Source organism: Heliangelus exortis, chromosome 4 (assembly GCF_036169615.1).
Source record: "Heliangelus exortis chromosome 4, bHelExo1.hap1, whole genome shotgun sequence".
NCBI lineage: Eukaryota > Metazoa > Chordata > Aves > Apodiformes > Trochilidae > Heliangelus > Heliangelus exortis.
Window position 1 is genome coordinate 25,666,543 of NC_092425.1, and position 23,682 is coordinate 25,690,224.

A 23,682-nucleotide genomic window follows, 5' to 3' on the forward strand; every position below is an offset into this window, starting at 1 on the left:
CTTGTGGGGATCCAAGCAGCTCAACAGGTCACTGACTGTTTCCTTCTGGATTACAGGGGGGCTGTTTAGATTCTTGTCACCTTCTGTAAGCTTCAGAAGCCATCTGTCCTCAGGATAACCTGTCTTTCTGTTGAAAACTGAGGTAAAGAAGGTGTTAAATACCTCAGCCTTTTCATCATCTTTGACAACTATATTCCCAACTGTGTCCAGTAAAGAATGGATGTTTTCCTTGCCCCTTCTTTTGCTGTTGATGTATCTATAGAAGGACTTTTTGTTATCCTTCACAGAGGTGCTGAGATTCAGTTCACATTGTGCCTTTGTCTCTCTAATTTTCTTTCTACATGACCTAACTATGTTCCTAAATTCCTCCTTAGTAGTTAGCCCTTTTTTCCATAATTGGTAGGCCCTCTTCTTAACCCTAATTTCTTTCAGAGTCCTCTTGTGCAGGCAAGTTGGACTTTTAGGAGTCAATGAGGTTACAGCTACAATTATTTTTCAAAGTGGAAGGCTCTTCTTTTTTTTTTTCATGTTACAAAGATATTTGCACTTTTCTGACATAGCTGTTGCCTTCATCCATCTGAAAATAACATGCAATAGTAATTTCAAAGCAGAGTTTTCTCATTTATCAACTAAGGTTTGTGCACACATAGAAGGCAAGTTGGTTTTCCAAAGAAAGTGCTACCACACAGAATCTCTGATAATGTTTCCCTGCCCCACATTATATTTATTCAATTTTTTTTTTTTTTTTTTTGGGGGTCCTTTGACACACCTATTGGACTATGTTTAGCTGATAGATGAGAGTATTTACCAAAGGAATTTTGAAGATTGAGAACATTTGGAGAGCAAGACCTTGAGTCACTAAGACAGACCCGATCGGTCTTGTAACTTTATTCAGAATTTCACAATCCTTGCTAAACTGCAAGATAAGGGCCAAAGGCAACAAATCAGCAGGACACTACTCAGAATGTGCCAAAGTTCATAGAATAGTTGCTTCAGGCTGCAGTTTGTTGACCCTTAATCACTTGGGGTCATCAGAGGTTCTGCTGCAGGGCCCTGAAGAACGTGAGCCCCATCAGATCCCCTGTTGCTGCTGTCAGGGCTACCAGGAGGAGTGAAAGCTGGAATACTTGAATTCCAAGGCAGCATTTCATGGGTGTCTGCCTGTCAGTGGCTCTTTTGCACTACAGTCCTCGTGTAACACATGTTTTCTAATTCTAAACTTCCTTAATCTCTTGCAAATGGTATAGGTGCAGTTAATCACAGCAGAGGCAGAAGATTCCTTCCAGTTAGCATACCTTTTACACTTCTAATACTGTGTTTTGGTGTTAGTTGGTAGTAGTGTAAACACATTACACATGGACAGTTTTAAATCATTTTTAGTCAAATTACAGTAGTAACATTGTCAAGAAATGTCCTTTTCCTGCTAAGTCTCCTTTGACTATTAGTGTTATCTTTAATGACTGTGTTACAGTGAGAATGCTAGACAGCTGTAAAGCAATGGTTTGAAAGATTGCTGTAGGGAAATAGATGATATTTAACACCCTAGTCGTGCAACAAATCCAGCATGTAAGCAAGCATGCACTGAAAAAACATGTTTCAGCCTTGTGATCTGTGACTTGAACAGAGTAGTAGTAGCTATTAGGGAATATTACCTAATTTAACAATTTGCCATTCATGGTATAAGAAAATCTTTAATGCTTTTTTTTTTTTTTTTTTTAATGGGCTCTATCACACATTTGGGCAGCTCAAGAGTTTTGACAAAAGACATTGTCATGACTTTGAGAGAACTTTAGAAAATCTATCACTCCTCCAAGCTAAAGAGGCATTAGAGTATACTCCATCCAGCACATATAGTAGAGAAAAATATTTTGGAAGTTATTCCAGTGTTGAAAAGCTCCATAATTGTCAATGGTTTTTGTAATCCTCCTATATGAGAAAGAGGAGAAAGAGAGAGGACATTTAAGGGCACATCGTCCTCTGGAGCAGCTGAGTGCCACAGTGACTGACTGACTGGGAGCCTTCAGAACTGGGTGATTGGTTTTGAGAAGAAACAGGAATTGAGGGAAAAGGAAAGGATAATGATAGCTCATGTTTCACTACAAATGAAAGGGCAAAATGGTTAATGAAGAAAACAATCTAGTCATTGCTATAACTTTTAGCAATATCAAAAAAAAAGGAAATAAACATAGTCATAGAATGTCAGGTTGAAAGGGACCTCAAGGATCATCTGGCCTAATGTTATAGGATATACGAAATGTCTCAGCACCCCATCAAGCTGAGACATAAAATTTACCAAAGTGGGGGAATCTACAACTTCCCCTGGGAGACCATTCCAATATCTGGCTGTCCTCATTTCCCTAGGAATCTCCTTAGGACCAACTTGTACCTGTTGCCCCTTGTCCACGCGACCCCTTGTAAACAGGAAGTCTCCACCTTCTTTGTATCCCCCATTTATGCACTGGAATATCATAATAAGGTCTGCTCTAAGCCTTCTCTTCTCAAAGTTGAACAAACCTAGTTGTTTTCAGCCTCCCCTCATGGATATAACATTATTCTGTTTTTTTTAATTGCTGCAAGTATGCTGTTTAATTTCAGTAACAGTCCTACTTCAAGAGGTTTTGAGATATAAGACCAAGGTAGATATAACTGGAAAGAATTTGTAAGCACTACTACACTTTTAAAGCAAAATATTCTAGTTTAAAAAAAACAACCAGATTTTGTATGTGTTCAAGATTATGATAACCTAGATGCTCTAGAATAATACTCATAAGACAACATTCAAAATTGTAGGTAAATCTGAAATGTGAGACTGTATTCTTTCACATGTTCCCTCATAAGGACCCTTCCCACATACATCAGCAAAGCCATCTAATGTATTGTCCCTAATACTCTCTTTACTCAACACTTCTGCTGGAGTATCTGTAAAAGTTTTATATCAGCCAAGATCGCAGTGTTTCCAGATTACCTAAAATATTGTTTATATGAGACAAATGATCATTTTCCTTGTTCTCCCACTCTGGCCTGCATGAGGATTCTTATTTTATACTGGTCACATTCCTTCTGGTGTATGGGTAATTATTCTGTCCTGTTTGTACAGGATCTTGCACAATGAGGTTGTGAACCAAATCTGTGGCTTTTGGGTGCTTCAGTAATACAAATAATGTTGTCACCACTTAAAAACAAGTTTGTGAATTGTTGTCATGTCTGATCATGATGAGAATGAAAGCACAGATACTAACTAGCAGGCTACCAATATCACCATTAGTATTTCTTTTTAATTGCTGCAAGTATGCTGTTTAATTTCAGTAACAGTCCTACTTCAAGAAGTTTTCAGATATAAGACCAAGATTAGATATTTCATGCTAGGAGACAGACAAAAATATTGCAGACTTATTATCAAGTAAAACATTTTCTAGAACATTATCTCAGTATCTTCTCTTGAAATAACAGTGGGCTAGGGACAGTATTTGACATGGATCATTTTGAGTCTTTGAGGAAGAAACAGTTTACAGAAATCAATGACTGACTTGTTAACTGATATTGAAAATTTATTCTATACCAATAGAGAAAGACATTAATAAGCCAATGGACAAGGGATTTATTCACATTTGTCTTTCAGGAAAGAAGACATACTGGGAGAAAGAAACAAATCAGCAGGGTTAAAATCTCTGTCAGGGTTAAAATCAAAAGCAGATAAAGAATAACAATGAAGATACTGATTTGGACTGTGTAAGGTAAAATAGGAAGATGATGGCTGATATCTTCCATCTGAAATTGGTGGGTCTTGACTGTCTTTACAAATTAAGATGGAAATAGTTTCAGACAGCAAATGCAATGAGTAATTTGTATTTTGAAAGATAGACATTTCATAGTAAAAATATCATTCTAGGAACACACAATGCATAACTATGATAGCAGAGTATAAATGAAAAATTAAGTAGGAAGATTAAATGCAATACTATTTTTATTGATACAAAATAGACTGAGGAATTTTTTTTTTTTTTTTTTTGATAAACCTTTTGTCTACTTTTATTATTCTTTTTTAAGATTCTCTCCTAACTACTGAAGGGTGCCTTTTTATCTTTAATCTGGATGAATAAATTATATTTTTATCTTCATAAAAAAAAATACATCATTGTCATCTACTAGCAGATAATCTTTTTTTTTTTTTTTTTTTTTTAATGTATTTACTGGAAGAAAACTGGCGTGTTTTTTCATTCCCTGCTGCCTTGTGGTCTGACACTAATACTAGCCAAATCTACTCAAAAAATACCATTAGTATCACCTTCCAAAATGAGAAATGGACTAAATTCTTCCAACCACTAAATCACCATCTCGTGTGAATCCATGTAGAGTATGTAACTTGTTCCACAAATTAAATGAGAAATTCTTTCCTAATTCCCATTGAGTTCTGTGTGGTCATCTGAAGTTCCCACAGAAGCAGTATGAACTATTAAATCTTGCCTTATTGTTTTCACTGAAGTTCTGGTAGCTCAGCTCCTCAAACAAGTAATTATGCTGTTACTAATTTTTTTTCTCAAGGGCTATGTATGTGTGTGTGTGAAGTTCCCTGTGCTGCCAGCATCAGTGGAGGTCAGCTATATAGTTCAGCTCTAGTATTTACCAAGCATTTTATTTCCACTGCTTCACCAAACAGATCTGCTCTAAATGTCAGATTCTGGATACTCTGGAACTGACTCTCATTCAGCTGAGCAAGGATTTTCCCAAACAGTGCAGCTGTCCTTCCACTAAAAGGCAGTACATGAGGAAAATTATACCAGTGCTTCTTATGACACTTCCAAGTCTTTGCCTAATTCATTAATCCTGTACTGATCCCACTGTGTTAAAGAGCTGTGTTCTTCACCTACAGGATTAATTCACCCAAATAAGAGAGTCTAACAAAGCATTTCATTCTGATGTTCCTGCTCTGCTATTTCATTTTAGGGTAAAATAATATTAAAATATTTTGGTAATTTCATTTATAGGTAGTAGGTAAGTTGTTCATCCCAAAGTCTGCATACCAGAAATTAAACATCTACATGTAAGAAGTTCCTAAGTTACTTTGAGAAAATTAGTGTCAAACTTTAAAGTATTTTTTGTTACCATGGGCTATATCATGTTAGAAGACACTTTGAACAGGGTTTCAAGGTTCTTTTTTATATGGCTTTGTAACTAAACATTACAGAATAAATCAAAATTCTTATTCCCTTCTGATCTACTCACGTGACTTAAAGAAGGGTGGAAGATGATTGTTTTCTTTACTCTTTTCTCTAGCTGGCAGAAGGCCTTGGGCTTTGTCTTATTGTTGGGTTTGTGAGATAGGTGACTGAAGACTCTCATTATGAGGCAGCTCAACATTTCCACCTCTTTCTCTCATGAGATAGAACACAACACAGGTATGACATGACCCTTGTTAAAAGGAGTACATTCCCTTTATTCCCAGGTACCAATTCTTTTAAATTGCATTTCAGTAGTAGTTTCAATAACTCACTGGGACAGCAAAGCATCTGGTGAATATGAGATTGAATTGACAAGAGCAATATCAATTGTCCTAGCATTTCAAGTCAGAGAAGATCAGGGGAAAATACAGTCTCTAGTGATCTAGGACACAATTCGATACTTGCCAAAGCTCAGGAATATTTCCCATTAATTTGTTTTAAACTCAACTACCAAAATTCCTTTGGTAGAGCTCTATTAGTGCTCAGGGTTTTACATGGGATCATCCTCAGTGGTTACTCCTGGGAATGTTCATTTATGCACAGAAAATTCAAATTAAATTCATACTTGCACATAGAATTGGGGTTAATTTTTCCACTTCGGGAGGAATGAATACTTTTATAGCATATCATATCTTCAGGTCCTAGTTAGCACTGAGGAATAAGTCCAGAGGATAATGAGTGGTTTGATATCTGTATGTAGGAATGTGGAAAAGATATCTAAGAGTGGATGGCTTTTAAGTCTTGCCAGCAAAGGTGTGAGAAGATTCATTTGCTGCAGAATGTAATCAAAGTTCAACCTTGCAGTAACATTCACATTTATAGCAGAAGGGCAGTTAACTGTTGATAGAGCTCAGTAGAAAATGTTGCAGATTGGGACAGTTTTGTCATTTAAACAAATTAAGTTAATGTCTGTGTAAGAAAGTTAGATCATCCTTCCTGCTTGTCTTTGAAAAAGTGTGACATGGTGTCAAAGGGCTCTCTTCTTCCCATAGTTCCCATACACAATCATTTTTATCCTAGATTATGGGAAGAGCAAGATTTGTCCTGGATAATTTTGCCTAAAAAAACCTTTCTTTTTTAAGTTTTTCAGTGAAACAAAAACTCAAATAAAAACTCACACTTGATTTTAATTCTACATATTCTATTCTATTCTACACATTTGAATTCTACAATGATTCTATTATTTCATCACCTTTAGGCATCAGAACAGGATAATTAACCCTTGCTGGATAGGAATAATCAGAGGACAAAGGACCAGCTATATTTTTCTCTGAAGTATTAATCACAAGTGGAGATAGGATACAGAGCAGAAAGGACCAGTGATGTTGCTCTCTCCTGTTTAGCATATACTCTCAGTACTAAACCAAACTTCAAGATGACTCTCCAGTCTTGGCAGAAATGCTGATTGATTTTTTCCCTTCTTCCTGATGTGCAAAAAAACCCACGCCAATTTTTATATCTCAGTTATTAGAGTTAATTTACTAAATTAATTTACTGATGCACACTTATGAATTACAGCCTGAATACATTCTGAACATTTTAATCTCCTGAAGATTATTTATTTGGACTAAAAGGTAGTTAATTGCCTATAAGACACAGAGACTATCTGCTCTGCTTTACTTTGTTTCATGTAGTTTCTGTGATTTCAGGCTTATAAAAACTGAAAACACTCGGGTGGAAATTCTGAGCTGTCTTATAAAAAAAACAAAGGACAAGACCAAAAAAAAAAGGAAAAACAAGAGAAAATATAACTACATCTTTCAAATTATTTAACTTTTATAATACTTTGTATGTTAAACAACTTGCAAAAGAAGTAGGAATGACAGGGGTAATAATCTTCAGTACTTTGCTATTATTAATAGTCTTAACAGAAAGTCACTGCTATCAAAACACCAAGATTTTCATCAATAGCCAGAAATCTGTATCTGCAGCAACTTTTATATAACTTCATATGAGTGAGAGGCTGTCTGCAAGTGCACTTTAAGTGCACTTAATCTCTTGCAACATATTTTACCGAGCCTCACCTTTCTAATAACCTACTCGTGGAATTCTCAGCATAGGAAGAAAAAAAAAAAAAAAGTCAGGAAATCTGCTGCAGTGTATTTGGTCATATGCCAGGCTTCATCCTGGGCATACACAAGCAAGTCTGGGGATCTCTGGAGCTAAAGAAATGGAGGCTGGTCATGCCAGTACTTCAGGACTGCACTTGAGTTACAGAGAGTCAACTTAGAATAAACCAGGTTTCATAAGATATACCAGCCATGGGAACACCTTCTGAAAGATGTGGTCTTTTTGTGGTGCTTATTAAGTTGAAAGTTTAGATTATTTGGTCCTAGTGAAATATAGCTTTGAAGCTATGTGCACCTGTAAATGTTGCCACATTCTCACAAACACAGGTTGAGTTTGCTCAGATCACTTGGAAACCCATGAAAATTTCTTATCACTACTTATGGCAGCACCACTTCCTTCTTCTGCCATCATTTCTTTTCTTGACATTCATGAAAGGTACTTCAAGACAATCTGTTGCAAATCTGCAGCATCTGTATGGGTATGGTTTAATTTATTCCTTTCTTTGGTGCCTTTGCAAGAAATTCTCACACTCTGTGATTCTATAAACCAAGATCAGTACAAGTAGCAGGAGCTTCCACAGGTTTCCTGTATGTCAACATCCCAGTCCTTCATTGTTGTGGGGACTCCCTAAGATCTCACTGATTCTGGTTTTCACAGGATTTCATCTTTTCCTGAAATGAGTGCAGAGCACCTCTGGTGTGCTCACCAATGTTTGGCTGAAGATGAGTGTGAGTCTTTATCCAGGCAACAGGAACACCTCATGCTTGTCATGATTTTCCACAGATGTGAATTGGCCCTGCAATCACCCCAGCCACGGCTTTCCGAATGCTTGGGCAGGCTTCATTTCTCCTCACAGGCTGGAACACATACAATGTCTCCAAGCAGTCTCTAGCCTCTAGTCTCTTCGCTTCTTGCTGCTCCTCTGTTCCTGAGTTGTAGTGAGACCAGATGTCAGGGAGAAGGATTTGCCTATGAAAAGTAAATCAGGATGGTCTAGATTTTGATGAGACTGGAAGTACAAAACAATGGAGAAATTAAAATGAAGAACACAAACTGAAAAATCTCAACTAATTTATCTGTGTTTTGGTTTATTTCTTCCTCTCACTTTCTTTGGTACTAAATACAAAGTAACGAATACTCAGCTCCTCAACTGCTATTATGTTTCTTGTGATAAGAAAAAACAGACAAATATAGAACAGACATTTCATTCTACACTTCTGTCTTGACTTACATAGCAAGTTTTTGCAACTTGCTTCAGACACAAATTGTTCCCTCCTCTCTGAGTTCAGCGTGCAGACATTGATTTGGAACATCTAAAGCACTTGGGTGGTCGAGGGTACTGCATTCTTCTCCCCTTTCCAATGAAAAACAGTTACTGGTAGAAAGACTGGTACAGTGTTATTGTTTTGTTTGTTGGTTGGGTCGTTTATTTTCAGTAAGCCATATTTCTGCTTATTTTACTGCCAAGACACAAGATATAAATCCATTTAAAAAAAAAAATCTACTCTTCCCGTGGCAACTCTAATTTTACTTTATGTGCAAAGGAGGGAGGGACTAATGCAGGTGCATTTAAAATTTTATATTTACCCTGCTCATAATTCTTTTCTCAGTCTTTTTCATATAAAATACAGCTATTTTCTCAGCAGCCTACTCTGCCAGTCTGCAGACTATCTGCTTTCAAAAAAACACCTCGTGTCTTCATGTGGTGAAATGGGATTTGTGGCTTTATAGAGTTCTTTGCACCATCATTAATGGTCAGAAATATTTTTAAATGCTTGTGAAATATTGGTTTGAGGAGAGTTGAGTGTGAACATAAGATTCAGTCAAAAGTGCTTTTGCAGAAAGCGTTTCATACTTTAATAGTCCCTCTTAACAAAAATATGGAATAATTCAACCTCTCCTCAGGGGACTGGTATTGGTATGAAAGCCAAGAGTGTACTTGGACTCTTGTGTGCTTTTTCCCTCTGGAAAGTTTTGAAAGCTTAGAAACTGTGAACTACATTTTTGTACTCTGCCACACAAAGATTGGGAAAGTTGGAAAGATACAGAAAGAAATTCTACTATTAGGGCACGATGCTGGGGAAATGCTGAAAGTGCCCAGCACTTCACAGAATTGGACCCATTTACAACTCTCTGGATCTGCAGTGCATCTGTCTGCAAGCCTGAGTGAGATTTTCATAGGAATAGCGTGGGAACACAGATGAGGATGAGAGACTTCTGTGCTTAGTGCCTGCAGAAACAAAAAATAAAATTCAGAACAGAATAAATAAATAAAGGGATACTGAAAGACCAATTTTAGAACCTCTGGTAAGAAAGAATCTTAAAAGCGTCATCCTCATAGTGAATGTAGCAATTAGTAAAAGGTTTGATATAGTTCCTGGCTTTTAATAGTAGATTTTATTGTCCTCTATGCACATCCATATATGCACTCAAAGAACTATGTCTTTAACAACAAAATGGACTCCGCATAGGCAAGAAGATTACAAGTCAAACAGTGTCCACTTGAGCCTTTGCTTACTGAAGTAATTGGCAAAGTTCCTACTAACTTTAGCAAAGCTGTGCCCTTTATAAGTAATTATTTAAATCTTTTATTAGTTAGAAATTTATCATGTGTAGAAAATAATAATGTTTGGAACCTATGTAGATAACTGAGTGGAAAAATTGAATATATTAATTTTTAAGTGTTCCATAAAAGAAGAATACAATTTTTTTTTCAGATAGGGCATATTTCTCACTAGCTATAGTTACCCATTGCTTGAGTAAAAAATTATTATATGTGTTAATAAAGATAAAAATGGCAATTATTTTTGTGATGTAAAGAGCTATGTGTATTTTTACACACTGATTCTAACAATCAAAATCTTATAAATAAATGAACTCAAATATGGAACTTCTTACTGGAAATATTTTAGTAACAGAATGCAAGCTACAGAAATACATAACATGCTAGGTGACTTAAATTTTTTAAAAACAAGAATTTTAAGAAAAAAATTGTGTTCAAAAGTTAAGATTAATTGATTTGTTATGGGTTAATCTTCTAGTATACTACAATTTAGACATAATAAACAGAAAAGTCTATCACAGAACACTCAGAATACATTGAAGAATTTTATTCTAGGCACTTGAAAATCCTCAAATATCCCATTTAGTGGTAAAGCATTATCATTTGCATTTCAATGATGTGAAAAAAGGAGGTGTTTGTAATATTTGTCACTGGCACAAAGATTGTCCAGCCATATTCATGTCCTAATAACAGACTATGACTGCCCCCAGTGTCTTGCTCCAGGAAAAGCAATTGCCATCCTGTCACATTAACCATGCAGTAAGCTCACCCTGACCTTTACCTGCAGCACATCCTTAAGATGGTGAATGGAACCCCTCACGGATGGAACCCAATATATTCCTCCCAGGCTTTTAAAATACACTGACTGCATAAGTGAAACTTCACAGATGTAGGGGTACTGCTGATGGATTCTGGATTTTTATGTCCTCAGAAACCCAGCTTGACATGTAGTACCTGGGAATAAAACGGAATTACTGCAAAAGATGGAAAATCTTTAGCATGTGTGCTTTCTGTGCTGGTGGACCATGAAATGTTGGTGCAGGTATAACTTAAGTGGTTGCTCAATCCCAAAGAAATGTACTAGGAACCAGCGATGACAGGGACCTGTAGTGGTGTTCTCAGTGGTAGTAATTTCACCTGAGGAACCTATATGCATTTCTCTTTTATTAATTGTATCAGAGGAACCAAGTTTTTGTTTATATGAGAAAAAGAAATTTGATACTCACTTTGACCAGAGTTATTAAAGTAGAAATGGTTATAGTAAGTTTTTTTGCTGAAAAAAAAAAAAAGGGGGGGGGGGGGAAGGGGAATTTGGTTACAAGCATTTTAGAGTAAATAAGCTGTGCAGTTGAATGCTTTGTTTTCTAATGAGGTTTTTAGAATTGCTGTTGTTATGTTTGAATTTTAAAAATTTACTTTGCATCATTTAATTCTGCCCTTTTAGGAGAAAAATCTCCGTTTCTTTTTCCAGTGATAAAGAAACATCTTATTTTCACTTGTTCCATATTTTTTTAATTTCTTTTTTTCTGAGTTTTCCATAATGGGAAAAAAGGGGGTTATTTTCAACTAAGTAATATCTTTCTAACTTAAAAAAAAAATTAAATCAATTATCTTGAGAGAAACTGAAGTACTTTTTTTGCTTCTTCACCCAAAATATGTCATTTTGTTTTATGGCCTCTGTCTGTCACCCATGACGTTCACAAGTGCTTAAAGGTTTGCACACTACTGTGCAGAGAGCAACCAAAAGAACTAATTTCATTTCAGCTCTCTTTCTCTAGGATGACCTAGAGAAATACTGATTAATAAGGTCACAGTACTGGTGTTCGGTGATTTTTAAATTCACACTTCCTACATGTGTTTGTTGGAGCACAAATAAAAAAAAGATTTCAAGAACATGGACAAATGAGCAAGTGAGATCCAGAAAGCATATTTTAGTGTTTATTCCCCTCCTTTCTACTTCTTCCTCCTAAGACAAAGCTAATGTCTTTTTGTATGCTTCTACTCCTTGCCATTTGTTTTTTCCTTGTAAAAGCAGATGTGGTTTATGTTAATCTATTTTGCCCCATGTTTTTTAGTAAACATAAAAAACAGTAGAAACATGGTAGTGATCACATCTAGCTGATTTAGAGATAATTTAGTGAAATTAAATGGCACTTTCTCTCTTATGTTCATCCCTGCTACTTTTCAAAGTTAGATGCACTTTTTTCTACAATACAGCTCCCCACTGACTCTCCCAAACCTATCACTGATTCTGTCTGCCATGCTACCCATCTCCTCTCTCTCTGTCAGCTCACACTCTCATGTGACTCTTCAGCCTCCTGAAGGATGTACCCTTAAGTTCTGCAGAAAGTAGAAAGAAAGAACATCATAGAAAAGATGCATCTTTTGTAGTATTTTATTCTTCTATGTCTAGATAAAGCTCAAGAGCCTTTTGATCCTTTTGATCCTTTCCCACCTGGTCCAACAAATGTGATATCACAGGGACTTTGTTCACATGAGACTGTGAGCAAAAATATCTGTGCCGAAACATACATACTGTGGTTTAAAAAGTCATTTCTTGGGGTTTATTTTTTATTTTGAGAGAGAAACAAAAAATCTCAAACCGTTGTAGCAGTCTGCTAGAGTGGGAAGAGCAGCCAGCTGGGGTTACCTGCAGAGATTCAAGAGCAAACTCACACAGAATTAGTAGGTGTCAACAGCTGCTTTCCTCCCAGTAGGTGTCAATAAGTTGCTGCAATGATCTACACCTGATTTTCTTTTTCAGAACACAAAGCTGATTCCAGTGAGGTCTTCCTTGACCAGCATAAATACCAATCCTGCATATATAATATGCAAGAATCTCTAACATTTTATTGCTACTCAGTGAGGTCTGAGTCCAGGAGACTAAAGTTAGTGGTATTCAAAACTATAGTTAGCAGACCTCACAGAAAGATCATTACAATCAGACCAGTCATTTACATACCTGATTATTTGTATTCTAACTTTTCCTCAGTCAGCTGATGAACATGTAGCTTCTGCATTATGATAAACTCTGGCACTTGCAGCAAAGAGATGAGATTTTCATCCTTCAACTTTTGAAATTAAGTGACATGCTTTCCTTGGGATGAAGGGCAAAGGGCTCTTTTGTTTCCTTTGAAGTAGCTAGAGAAAGATAGGAATGGTGTAATTGTTTGTTTTGACTTTTCTTCTTTTATTCTGCAAGTAAGTGGGCAAAGTTATTTTGTAACTTAGAGTCATCACCAAATTTTACATTTTATGATCATATGATTGAAAAAGAAATTTATTTTCTTGAAATGTGGACTTATTCTAAGGTTGTAAGTTTATATATAAAGTCATGAGAAAAAACTGAAATGACCTGGGATTCCTGTCAGCCATGGATAAGCATTCCCCAGATTTAAGGGCTTTAAGGCAAAATCACATTTATAGATGTTGATGATGCTGAGACAAAATGGGAAACATGAGACTTAAATTAACTTTTACTGCTGCCTTACAGAACTGGGTGCCCTCTGGTTCTCAAGCAGTTCAGCTTTGCCAATGTTTCAGGGTTTATTGATGTGTTTGTTATTGTAAAAGGTTTTATAAGATAAACATTAGGTAAACAAATGACTTCTGAGCTTGGGAAAAAGCTCTCTATGTGTAAATGAGCCCTAATAGAACTTCTGGTGACTGATGAAAAGCATGAGCACTCTTGAGGCTGCTCCAGTTCTAGAGGTAGTGTGTCAGATCTCAGCTCCAGTGTTAACAGGCAAGCTATGTTTTCTTTAGGGAAGAGATACATATGTTTGGTGGAACTGGAGGGAGCACAGGCTTAGTTATTACCAAAAGCTATATAAATGTTCCTTAACATTAAACTAAAATTTCACTGACCTCTCCTTCAAATATTGTATGTCCACTGCAGTCCAACTGGAAACAGTTTCTTATCTGGGAAACTCCTGGGAAAAAAACAAGTTTATTGTACACATTTGGCTTTAATCCGAGTCCTGATGTGCAAATAAGCTGAAGTCTAGCAGTAACTAATAATAAAAACTAAAATTATAATTATATTTCACAAAATGGGTCATGATAGCTCTCAGGGTACTTAGGATAAAACTTTAGCATCCCTAAAGAGAAAGGACCTAATTCTATATTATGGCCGAATTCTAGTTAATGGTCCAGACAAGCTGCAGACAGCCTGTTGTCTTATCTGTCATATAAACCAGCTGTACGTGGTCCTGAAAGATTTCAGAGCTTTGGGAGCTTTTTCTGGTCTGTGGAAAGTCTGTGATAACAGCAAGCAGAGCAGAAGGCAGCTTTCCTACATCTTTGTTTTGCACTTCCAGTCTAGCAAAAGCCTCCCTCTGCCAGCTGAATGCTGAAGGGGGGGAAGTTACCAGGACCACCCCAAGTGCAGGCTCTTGGCAAGTGCCTTGTGGAAGGAGAAGTGCCAAGCATCCAGCACTAACTGGAAGGGGTCTCTGTGTGTGAACTCAGTGGCATAAAGAGGCTCAAGCAAACAGAAGGACCTGGTCAGAAATAAAATAGATGGGAAGAAGGATGCACCTGACTGGAGGGGAACCTATGCAGGCAAGCATACAGATTTGGGCTTCCTCTAGAACTAAACTCATGGTGTTATCATAAACTTATGCAGAGACTTCTGAATGTGACCTTAATTTCTTTTAAAATCTGAGTTAATTGATGCAGCTTTACTGCTGGGTGGATTTTAATTGCCTTCTGCTCTACTTCTACTAATTGAAGTCTTTAGTGAAATAAAAGACCACAAAGAAGGTGGCTCAATTCCCCTTCTAAAGCTGGTGTGTCCTGAAAGTTGGTGGGTTTGGTTTTTTTCTCTTTCCTTACCCAGATGAAAACAAATCAAAACTGTAAAATTTGTGGGTAAGTAAAAACTTCTTTAAAAAAACTTCCTAGTTTAATATTTGTAAATAATTCTGAGTGTTAAATCAAACATTATTATTTCTTTCTGCTGTGTAATTGCTATGGTTTCAGTTCAATGCTAATACCAAGAGATCACTTTAAATTAGTTACTATTTCCAAAAGGTCTTTCTACATTTTTCCTCTCTTAATCTGATTCATTAACACAGAAGACTTTGTTTTCAAAATATCTAAATTTTCTGGTAGAGATAATATTTCAATATTTTCTTGTAATGGTGATGTAACTGAGGAAATTTCTGGTTATGAGCTGCAGTATTTCTCTAATTTCAAAACACCTTAGTGAGCATGGATTTTTTTTTTTTTCTTCTCTAAAACAACCTAGTTAATTTTAACTGCTCCTTACCCAAGTTAAGAAAACTGGAGCAAACCTTATAAATAGAATAAAATGTCTATTTAGGGACCCAAGATAATATAGAACATATACTATTTGAGAAATTATGTGTTGCTTAAAATTTGTTTTTCTGTCTGGGTGTTGTTGACCTCAGTTTTCAGGTGCAAGATTGTCCTAGTTTAGTGCAATAGAGTTCTCTGTCAACAGGTTCATTAGCCCTTCCCTGGTAATTGAATATTGTGTTGATTTTACCTCCTTTCCTTCCTAACAGAAGCTCAGGAGATCACTCTTCTTTAAAGAATTTGAGACTTCAGTATGTTTTGATGGATTGAGTAGAAAGAAAGATATATTTAAATCTACATTGTTGTTTGTGGTCTCAGAATCAATGATCCAACTTTAAAAATAAATAAATAAAAATAAATGTAACATTCATTTTTATGTCTGAAAGCTTCAAAGATTGGTTTCCTTTCTGCTCCTAATGCAGTATAAAGCTTCCAAGTTTTTAGAATAGGAACATGGATTTCTCTTGAAACAAATAATTTCAGTGAAAAATACAATTCTAACTAAAACTGTTCCATAAAAGAAGCATCCATTAAAGTGAGAATTTAGAATATGAGTTTTAATTACAGGAAAAACAGGTGATTACCATAAAAGCCCTTCTAAAACAAGGTGGAGGATTTATAACAGCTTGTGCTCAGCAACAGCCACCTGCTCACAATTATTATGAAAGCTGGATTTTCCCTTTCTAGTCAAATGCCACTATGCTAACATTTACCCTGGAGTTTTTCCTTCACCCTGGACAGTAGAAGATACTTTCACCACAGGCAAAATTGTAGATAAAGACTTGCTAATCAAGATGTATCAAACCATTTGCAAGGAAACTTCCCTTCATGTCTGTTCAAATGCATACCTGAAAAAAACCTGGATAACTGGCAGCCTTCTAATATGAAAGGGCTTTGTAAAATACATATTACTGTATTTAGGTAATGCCAAAGGCACTTTTATCTTCTGTAATAAAACAAGAAAACAAAGAAACCAGAATGCTTATTGTGGGGAAAAAATATGGATTTAGTGGTTGTCACCTAAAGATATCTTGTTAGCAATATTGAACGACAAAGTCACTCTAGTTGGTTTATCAGATACTTCAAAAATATAGATGCCACTAGATCCTTATTTTAGAAATCACCTGCTGTATACTCCTCTAGAGTAACTTTGCTGCTTTTGTACAAACCTTTGCCACCTATTGTAGCCCTTTGAAGACAAGTTGGTCGTGATGGAGGTGTTCATGTTTTGTGAGTGCAAGGAAACAAAAGACAGCTAGTTCAGTTTTATCTATAATGACTTTATCTGCAGGCTTGGAATCAGTACCACAAAAAACCAAAAAAACCTCGCAAAATAATAATAATAATAATAATAATTAATAATAAACCCAGCTGTGTACTTCAATAAAGGAGGGCCAAGCTCTGCTCAGCTCAGACTGTGTTCCAACTTTTTGCAATGGCAGCCCTGCAACTCAGCAGTGGAGATTCCATTTGGGAGCAGCAGTGAGGGGACACTGAGCTGCAAGACTTCTTTGCAAGACACCACCCACATCTCCTGACTGTACTGCTTCCAGTACAGAAAGCTATAATGCGATTTTTTTAAGCCAGTTCAAAGATTAAATATGTGAATTTTGACTGTGTAAGGGGAGGAAGCCAATCTGGGGAGCAGGGAGGCATTGTTTCTTTCTTCTTTTCATAGTGAAGAACTGCACATACCCAGAATTAGTGGTTACTGTTTGAATTTTGGTGTTGGTTTTGGGTTTTTTTTTAATACTTCTCTTTTTAAAAAAAATATTCTTAAAAGCTCAGAAAACAAGCAAACAAAACAGACTTTGGTCCGTTGAAACTTTTCATTTGTGCAAAAGCTTTTCTTGCTGGAGAATACTTTTTTCACCTAACTTCTAATGAAATTCAAAAGAAAAGGCTACTTAACTCAGTGTAACTGGTAATCAATTATATCTGAGCAAGGCAAAGCAACTTAAAAGAAACATATCCATTAGAGTGTTTTACATGCACCTTACAGTCACAAACAGACATAAGGGTATCTGTTGCAATACAGCAAGGATGCATACAAAAATTTCCAATCTATTATTTCAAGTAAGACGTTATCGCATTCTATAATTTAAAAGAAATTAGTGTTGTCATTTTAGTAAATTTGTTAAATGCTAGTCGGAAAGGTCATTAATTAAAAAGAAAATCATTAGTATATTTCAGCAGTGGTCTGATAGGAATTTCCTCCTTGGTTTCTTTTATTTTTTTTTCCTTGGTGCTGCTAAAAGCACATGTTATTAAAACTATAGAGAGGAGCTTGACTTGAGGGGCTGTTCATTGAAAGCTGTGAAGGAGGTGTAAAAAGGGTGTGTGCCTGCTCCTTTTTAAAAAATACATGTGATTTGATCATGTGGAAACTGCTTGTCCAGTTCTTTAGTTCTATGAGGACAGTGAGAAATAGTGTGAAGTTACAGTGAACCCATCTGGCCAAGCAGGAAAATCCTGTTTAATTTTAGCTCTGTTGCCAGAAACGTTAAATCACTTCCTGGGAATGCAATTCATTTGGAACATATGGAACTCATTGGAAGAAGTCTCCAGTGAATTCAAAACTGTACTGGAGATGAGAGCATTTCTCATAAGCAACAATCATTTTCCCACTGGGCAGCATGTAAGCAGGATGTGTAGCTGTATTAAAAAACTCAACCCATAGTAGGACTGTCTGCAATCTTATCGAACAAAATTTGCTCACAGTTTACTATATTTTAAATTTGCAGGAAATGCTAGTTTCATTTGGGATATTTTTAAGCAGCAGTAGGACATTCTGACAGATTGTGTAGCTCATTTTACATCTTGATGGAGCAGAATTACACTGTTTAGAAAACAGACATGTTTAAAAGTATTATCCAAGATGTCATTCTACTTTGTGGATAAAAAGGGTAGTTTTTCAGGTTGTGTTTTTGTTTGGGGTTTTTTGTTGTTTTTTTTTTTAATGCAGTGCTTTACATTTACCATATGTTTTAATGAAATAATAAGATTTTAATTTTTTTAAACTAAGATTTAATATTTTTTTAGCTAAGCAAATCTCAACCTTTGACTAAAAATATGGTCTATACATGAGTTCTGCTTAAATTGTAATGAATTCATGAATAAGACTTGATTTTTTTTCATACACATTATTTTGAGGAAAACAACTCTCATAAGCATTATAATGGATTTATAATTTATAAGTATGCCAAAGTACCAAGTTTAGAGTTAAATATCCATGTTACTTTATATTACAATGTCAAGAATACTTATATTCTTTGGATTAAGAAAATAGAATCATAGAAAGTTTTGGATTGGAAGGGACCTTAAAGATCATCTAGTTCCAGCCCCCCCTGCATGGGCAGGGACACCTCCCATTATACCAGGTTGCTCAAGGCCCCATCCAGCCTGGCCTTGAACACTTCCAGGGAGGGGGCAGCCACAAATTCCCTGGACAACCTGTGCCAGTGTCTCACCACCCTTACAGGAAAGAATTTCTTCCTAATGTCTAGCCTAACTCTCCACTCCACGTTTTAAACAGTTTCCTCTTGTCCTCTTACTACACACACGTCCAAAAAGCCCCACCCCAGCTTTCTTGTAAGCCCCCTTCAGATATTGGAAGGTTTCTATAAGGTCATCTCAGAGCCTCCTCTTCTCCAGGCTGAACAACCCCAATTTCTTCAGCCTGTCTTCATAGGGGAGGTGCAAGATGCTTCTTATATGCTTCTTATTCTGTCATAAGGGAAAAAAAAATTACTTTCAGTAGTTTGATACTACTGTATGGGCTTTTTTAGAGGTAATTTGTTTGTTCTTTTTTAACTTGGATTCACATGAATTTGAGAAAATATTTGATTCTTAGAAAATTCCACACTTTTCTTGTGCAGTTAATCATTAAGATAAAATTAAAGAAAATTAGTTCTAATTTTAAAACCACATGAAGGAAATAGAATTGTATTTTGCTGAAAAAGTGGGCTAAGTCTGATATCAGGAAGAAAAGTGAGACAATAGAAAGAAATCTCTGTATTATTTACATGCACTATGGAGGACCTGAAGTACTGATCAAGGATGGTGACAGTTAGTCCCACTGTAAAGGGTCCTTTTCCTAATTATTTGAGAAAAATTGACATGGCTTGTGGTGCTATAATTTTTAATGTATGCATTTATCTGAATACCCCAGTAGCATTTGTTTTCTCATGTGCTTGACTTATTTTAAAATTCTTACTTTCAGTAGATTGTGTAATTCACATTGGTCTCTCTAACATCAGTCTTAACAAACTGCTTGCTGCAGGACTATAGGAAGTACTTTTTTTCTGCAAACCCCAATTTGCTTTTAAATTGACTGGAACTTTTAGTGCTTCTCAGTCCTCATTAACAGAAATATTAATTTTGTGATTTACACATCCGTCCCTGAGACATTATGTGTTCCCAGCTACAGATTTTTACCAGGGCTAAACCTGTTAAATAACTCCAACAACCTTTAGGACTAGCATCTAAAAATTTACTAAAAATTATGTTTGGTTGCAAATCAACATGTTTTGGTGATCATGAACTAGAAATACTGTGTTTCCAGGAAATAACTTAAAGTGAGAAATAGCAAGATTAACAATGTTGTAAACTCTGATGTGCTCGTGTGAAAACATAACCTGCATGCTGATATAAATGATTATGGAAGGTGATTCAGAAATGTTCATTCAGACTAAACTCACTACCAGTTATAGGCAACATTATGAAAGTCCCTTTCAGTCTGTCATAAAGCCACCAGAGAAATTATCTTCTGTAGTTGTCACTCTGGCATATCCCACTGAGTCCTGGAACTGCTGATCCCCAGGCCACCAAATCACATCTTGGCCCAGCATTTTAGGCTTTATGAAGGCTGTACCCATCAAACTGTTGTCTCTTCTCCATGACACAGCTGATTATTTCTGTGCTGACACTCTCCAGGCATTTCAATATTGTCTTCTAAGCTTACCTTAAAGAACACCATCTCACCTTTGTTGTTTTAGTATGGCTAACAAAGTTCAAAATTAAAATGTGATGATAACCTGTCCCCACCTTTCATTCTTATGGCTATTAACAATCTGTAAAGTATTTATTAATGTATGTTGTATAATACATGTTCCATTAAGATTTTGAATAGAATAACACCCAGGAAATTCTATAAATAAAATAAATTTAATATAACAAGAAAAATCAAATTGTTAAATCAAATTTCCAAAGCCAATATGAGGAACTGTGTAGAAAGTATGAAACTGGCTGTTTTGTGATTTTTGTCCATCACTCTTTTCCTGTGAAGTCTACAGTAGGAAAATCTGCTGAAGGCTACGCTGACAAAAGTGAAAGGTTTATAAAACTGATACCTCAGCTCATATGACAATTTTGCATACATTGCTTACACAATCCAATTTCTCACCCAGCCTTTTTCATCTTTATTATATCTGCACATTCTTTAATTCTGTTTATATGTGTGTCATATAAATTCCATTTCACAATCAATTCAGTCTATAACCTACTTATATTTGGAAAAATACTCTCAAAGTTCTTCCTGTATTATTCTGAAAGAAAAACATATGAAAGCTTTTTTATATCCATTGCAAGAAAAACCAAAAACCAACCAACCAACAATTTTCTAAGTGCAAAACAATGACAGCAAATATAAAAAACACTTATATTGCTTGTGTTTGGAAAATTATATAAAAAGGAAGAAACTGGTATGTTATAGAAAAACATACATTTGATCCCAAGTCCGAACTGCGTGGAGTCAGTGGGAGAACTCTACTTGAATTCTGCAAAAGGATTTGGCATTTTAATCTCATCTTCACCCACACAGTTTTTGTCTTTACTTGTTTAGAATTATTTAGTAATTTCCCAGTGGAATTTTGTGGGCATGTATTCTAGGATGATTATTTCAAAATGCAACCATTGGAATATCCTGTTAACTCTATCTCCTCCCTTCTCTCCTAGTCCTTTGTCCTTTTCCTTTTTTTTTTTTTTTTTTTTTTTTTTTTCTTTAGCCGTAACTAGTTTCATAATAGGTTATAAACCACTCAAATAGGAACTATGAGGAACTATGTTTTTCTCCAGAGTGCTTAACACAGTGAGACCTCAGTTCTTTCCAGACCTTCTGGACACTCATAAAATCTACCTTAGTATTTATGTTTCCCTAATATTCTTATTTTTTTAATATTTTTTTTTTCTTTTAGGCTATGCCAGTTATTTCAGAGAGGGAGAAGGCTGGTGAGTCAATATTTACCTTTTTTCTCATTTCCTTGTATTTGTTTTGTGGAATACAGTGTTACTTAACTAAGTGACAAAAGATGGGCTTCAACTGTGGGGTTTTGAATGTGTAAGGTTACAGACCTGACAAATGTGTGTTTAAAGGTTATGTACTGTTTCCTGAAAAAGGTATTTTCTCTTTGAAAAGCAGGCTAGGAGTCTCTGTGACACCAGTAAAGATGTTTGAAACTATCTTACAAAGTATTCAGTTGAATTGCAGCTGCCCCTTAATGCCAGTATTTCTTTAAATACTAACTTGTTACTTGGTGTTAAAATCTGTTTTGATTCATTTGATGTCTCCTTTAACAAACATGGGTACCAGTGGGGTTGTTAAAGTCAGTGGAATCTGATGACTTTGTATAAACATTACTGTCTGCATTTAAGTGGGGTAGGAAATTTTTATTATCTGAAGCATTTCACTGGAGATAACAATTTTTATTCTGGCCAAGTACTTCCAGGACATTGAAAGGCTGTTTTCTGTTATATGTCTTCTCTAAACATTATATAAACTTTGGTGTTGGTATGTGAAATCTATTGGTGGTTGTCTGCTAGAGACTGTCTAATGGGTGGATTGTTGTGAGAAACACTAGGGAACACTCCACTCTTAATACTGGAGATCTCTAGAATTTCTGTTGATTTATTTGCAACTAAAGTTTTTGATAGAAAAGCCACAGTGCTGATCAGTACTGTAAAGGCTATAGAGTTATTTGATCAGGGTGTTGCTCCTTGAGCCTTTGAAGTTTATAAGTGATTCCCAAACTGTCATCCATTCATTAAATAAGCATTTTTAATAGATTTTTGCCAGTGGTATTATATGCTATTTCTTTTTCTGAGGCAGTTCCTATTTGGCCACATTATTTAAATTATCTCCAAATGTGCAAGCTGGTTATAACTTGCCCCACTGTTTGCAGCTAATTTCAAATATTTTGTCAAGCAGCCATGCAACATTATAGGGGTTTGTATTTCTTTAGCGAATTTGTACCATAGAAGATTAAAAGCTACCTGCAAATCATTAAAAAATCTTCAGGGCATGGAGATGTAATGACCCCAGTTTTATACTCTAGGAATAGTGCTGCAACAATTTTCTGCCACAGCAAGTGGTTTGTAAAATCAGAAACAACTCAAAGCTCTATCCTTTATACTAGTGTGATGAAGCTACCTATCATGTCAGTGTTGATGGTGGCATAGAATAAATGTTTGGTTTTGCATACAGTTTCTAACCTGAACATATGCACATGAATCTGTCTCTTCCTTCTTTCTACTCACTTTTCTGCAGTGTTATGATTTTTTTTGTGGACAGCATTATATTTAATATTACAAATATTAGGTGGAACTTCATGCCATCTGAATCAGTTTGCTTGAAAGCTCCATGAGCATGAACACAAGCTAAACTGTGAATGGAAATGTGGTTGCCTTTTAGACAGTTTTCGCTTTTGTTCAACTCTTCGCAGCTCAGGAGGATACGATGGGTTTTTGGAAATATGAAGCATGCATTAGGGAGAGGATTGTTTAAATCAGGCCTACTGACTGAAGCCACTTGGCTCTAGGGGTAGTTAGTGCTAGGTCTCAAGTTTTGCAATTTAACCAGCTGTTGCTTGATTACTGCTTCTTACACGTCATTAGAAAAGTGACATTGCATAAGACTCGTGAATGAGAAAGCCATGAGTAAGGTGTAAAAGCCTTCACAAAAGAATACAGCATATTTCCATGACAACTGTAAGAGAAAAAAAATACTAATTTTTAAATTTGCTTGGAAATACAATCTAATGCTTTTGATTTTGTATTATTACAAATAGACTAAAAAATATTACAAAATATTAAAGAACCAAAAGAAAGATTTATTTTATTTTTTTTTTTAATTTTACTACTGACATTGCTGAATGACACAGCAGGTAAAGAGATTGGATAGCATTGTGTTAAAATGAAAATTAGATTATAAATTAACTTAAAATGTCTGGTAAAACATCTTTTCTCCTTTTGAAAATTGCAAGCAACAATTTTCTGTATCTTCCTCTTTCCTAATTAATACTGTTTGATGTCATCTGAGACTGGAATGAGAAACACAAGGGAATAGAAAAGCTGTTATTTCAATGTGTTTGGTTCAGAATTTCTATATGAGTAAATAAAACTCTGTTTTTAAAAGCCTTTCTATTCTGTAGACTCTAGAAACTGTGATACTTTCAAAAGCTTTTCCTATAGGCAACAAAACACTTAGCTCCTTAAATGGACCAAGCTGCTTTA

The 23,682-nt window shown here is 35.7% G+C and overlaps 1 protein-coding gene across 5 annotated transcripts in view; it reads left to right on the forward strand.

The window, feature by feature from the left end:
- The window catches only part of DLC1 (DLC1 Rho GTPase activating protein), a 242,577-nt gene that overhangs the window by 92,883 nt on the left and 126,012 nt on the right, over positions 1-23,682 (forward strand). For all 5 annotated transcript variants that reach the window (XM_071743466.1, XM_071743463.1, XM_071743462.1 and 2 more), the window contains one exon: positions 21,369-21,402. In XM_071743466.1, coding sequence (XP_071599567.1) covers positions 21,369-21,402 — 34 coding nt within the window. The remainder of the gene's footprint in view (positions 1-21,368; positions 21,403-23,682) is intronic.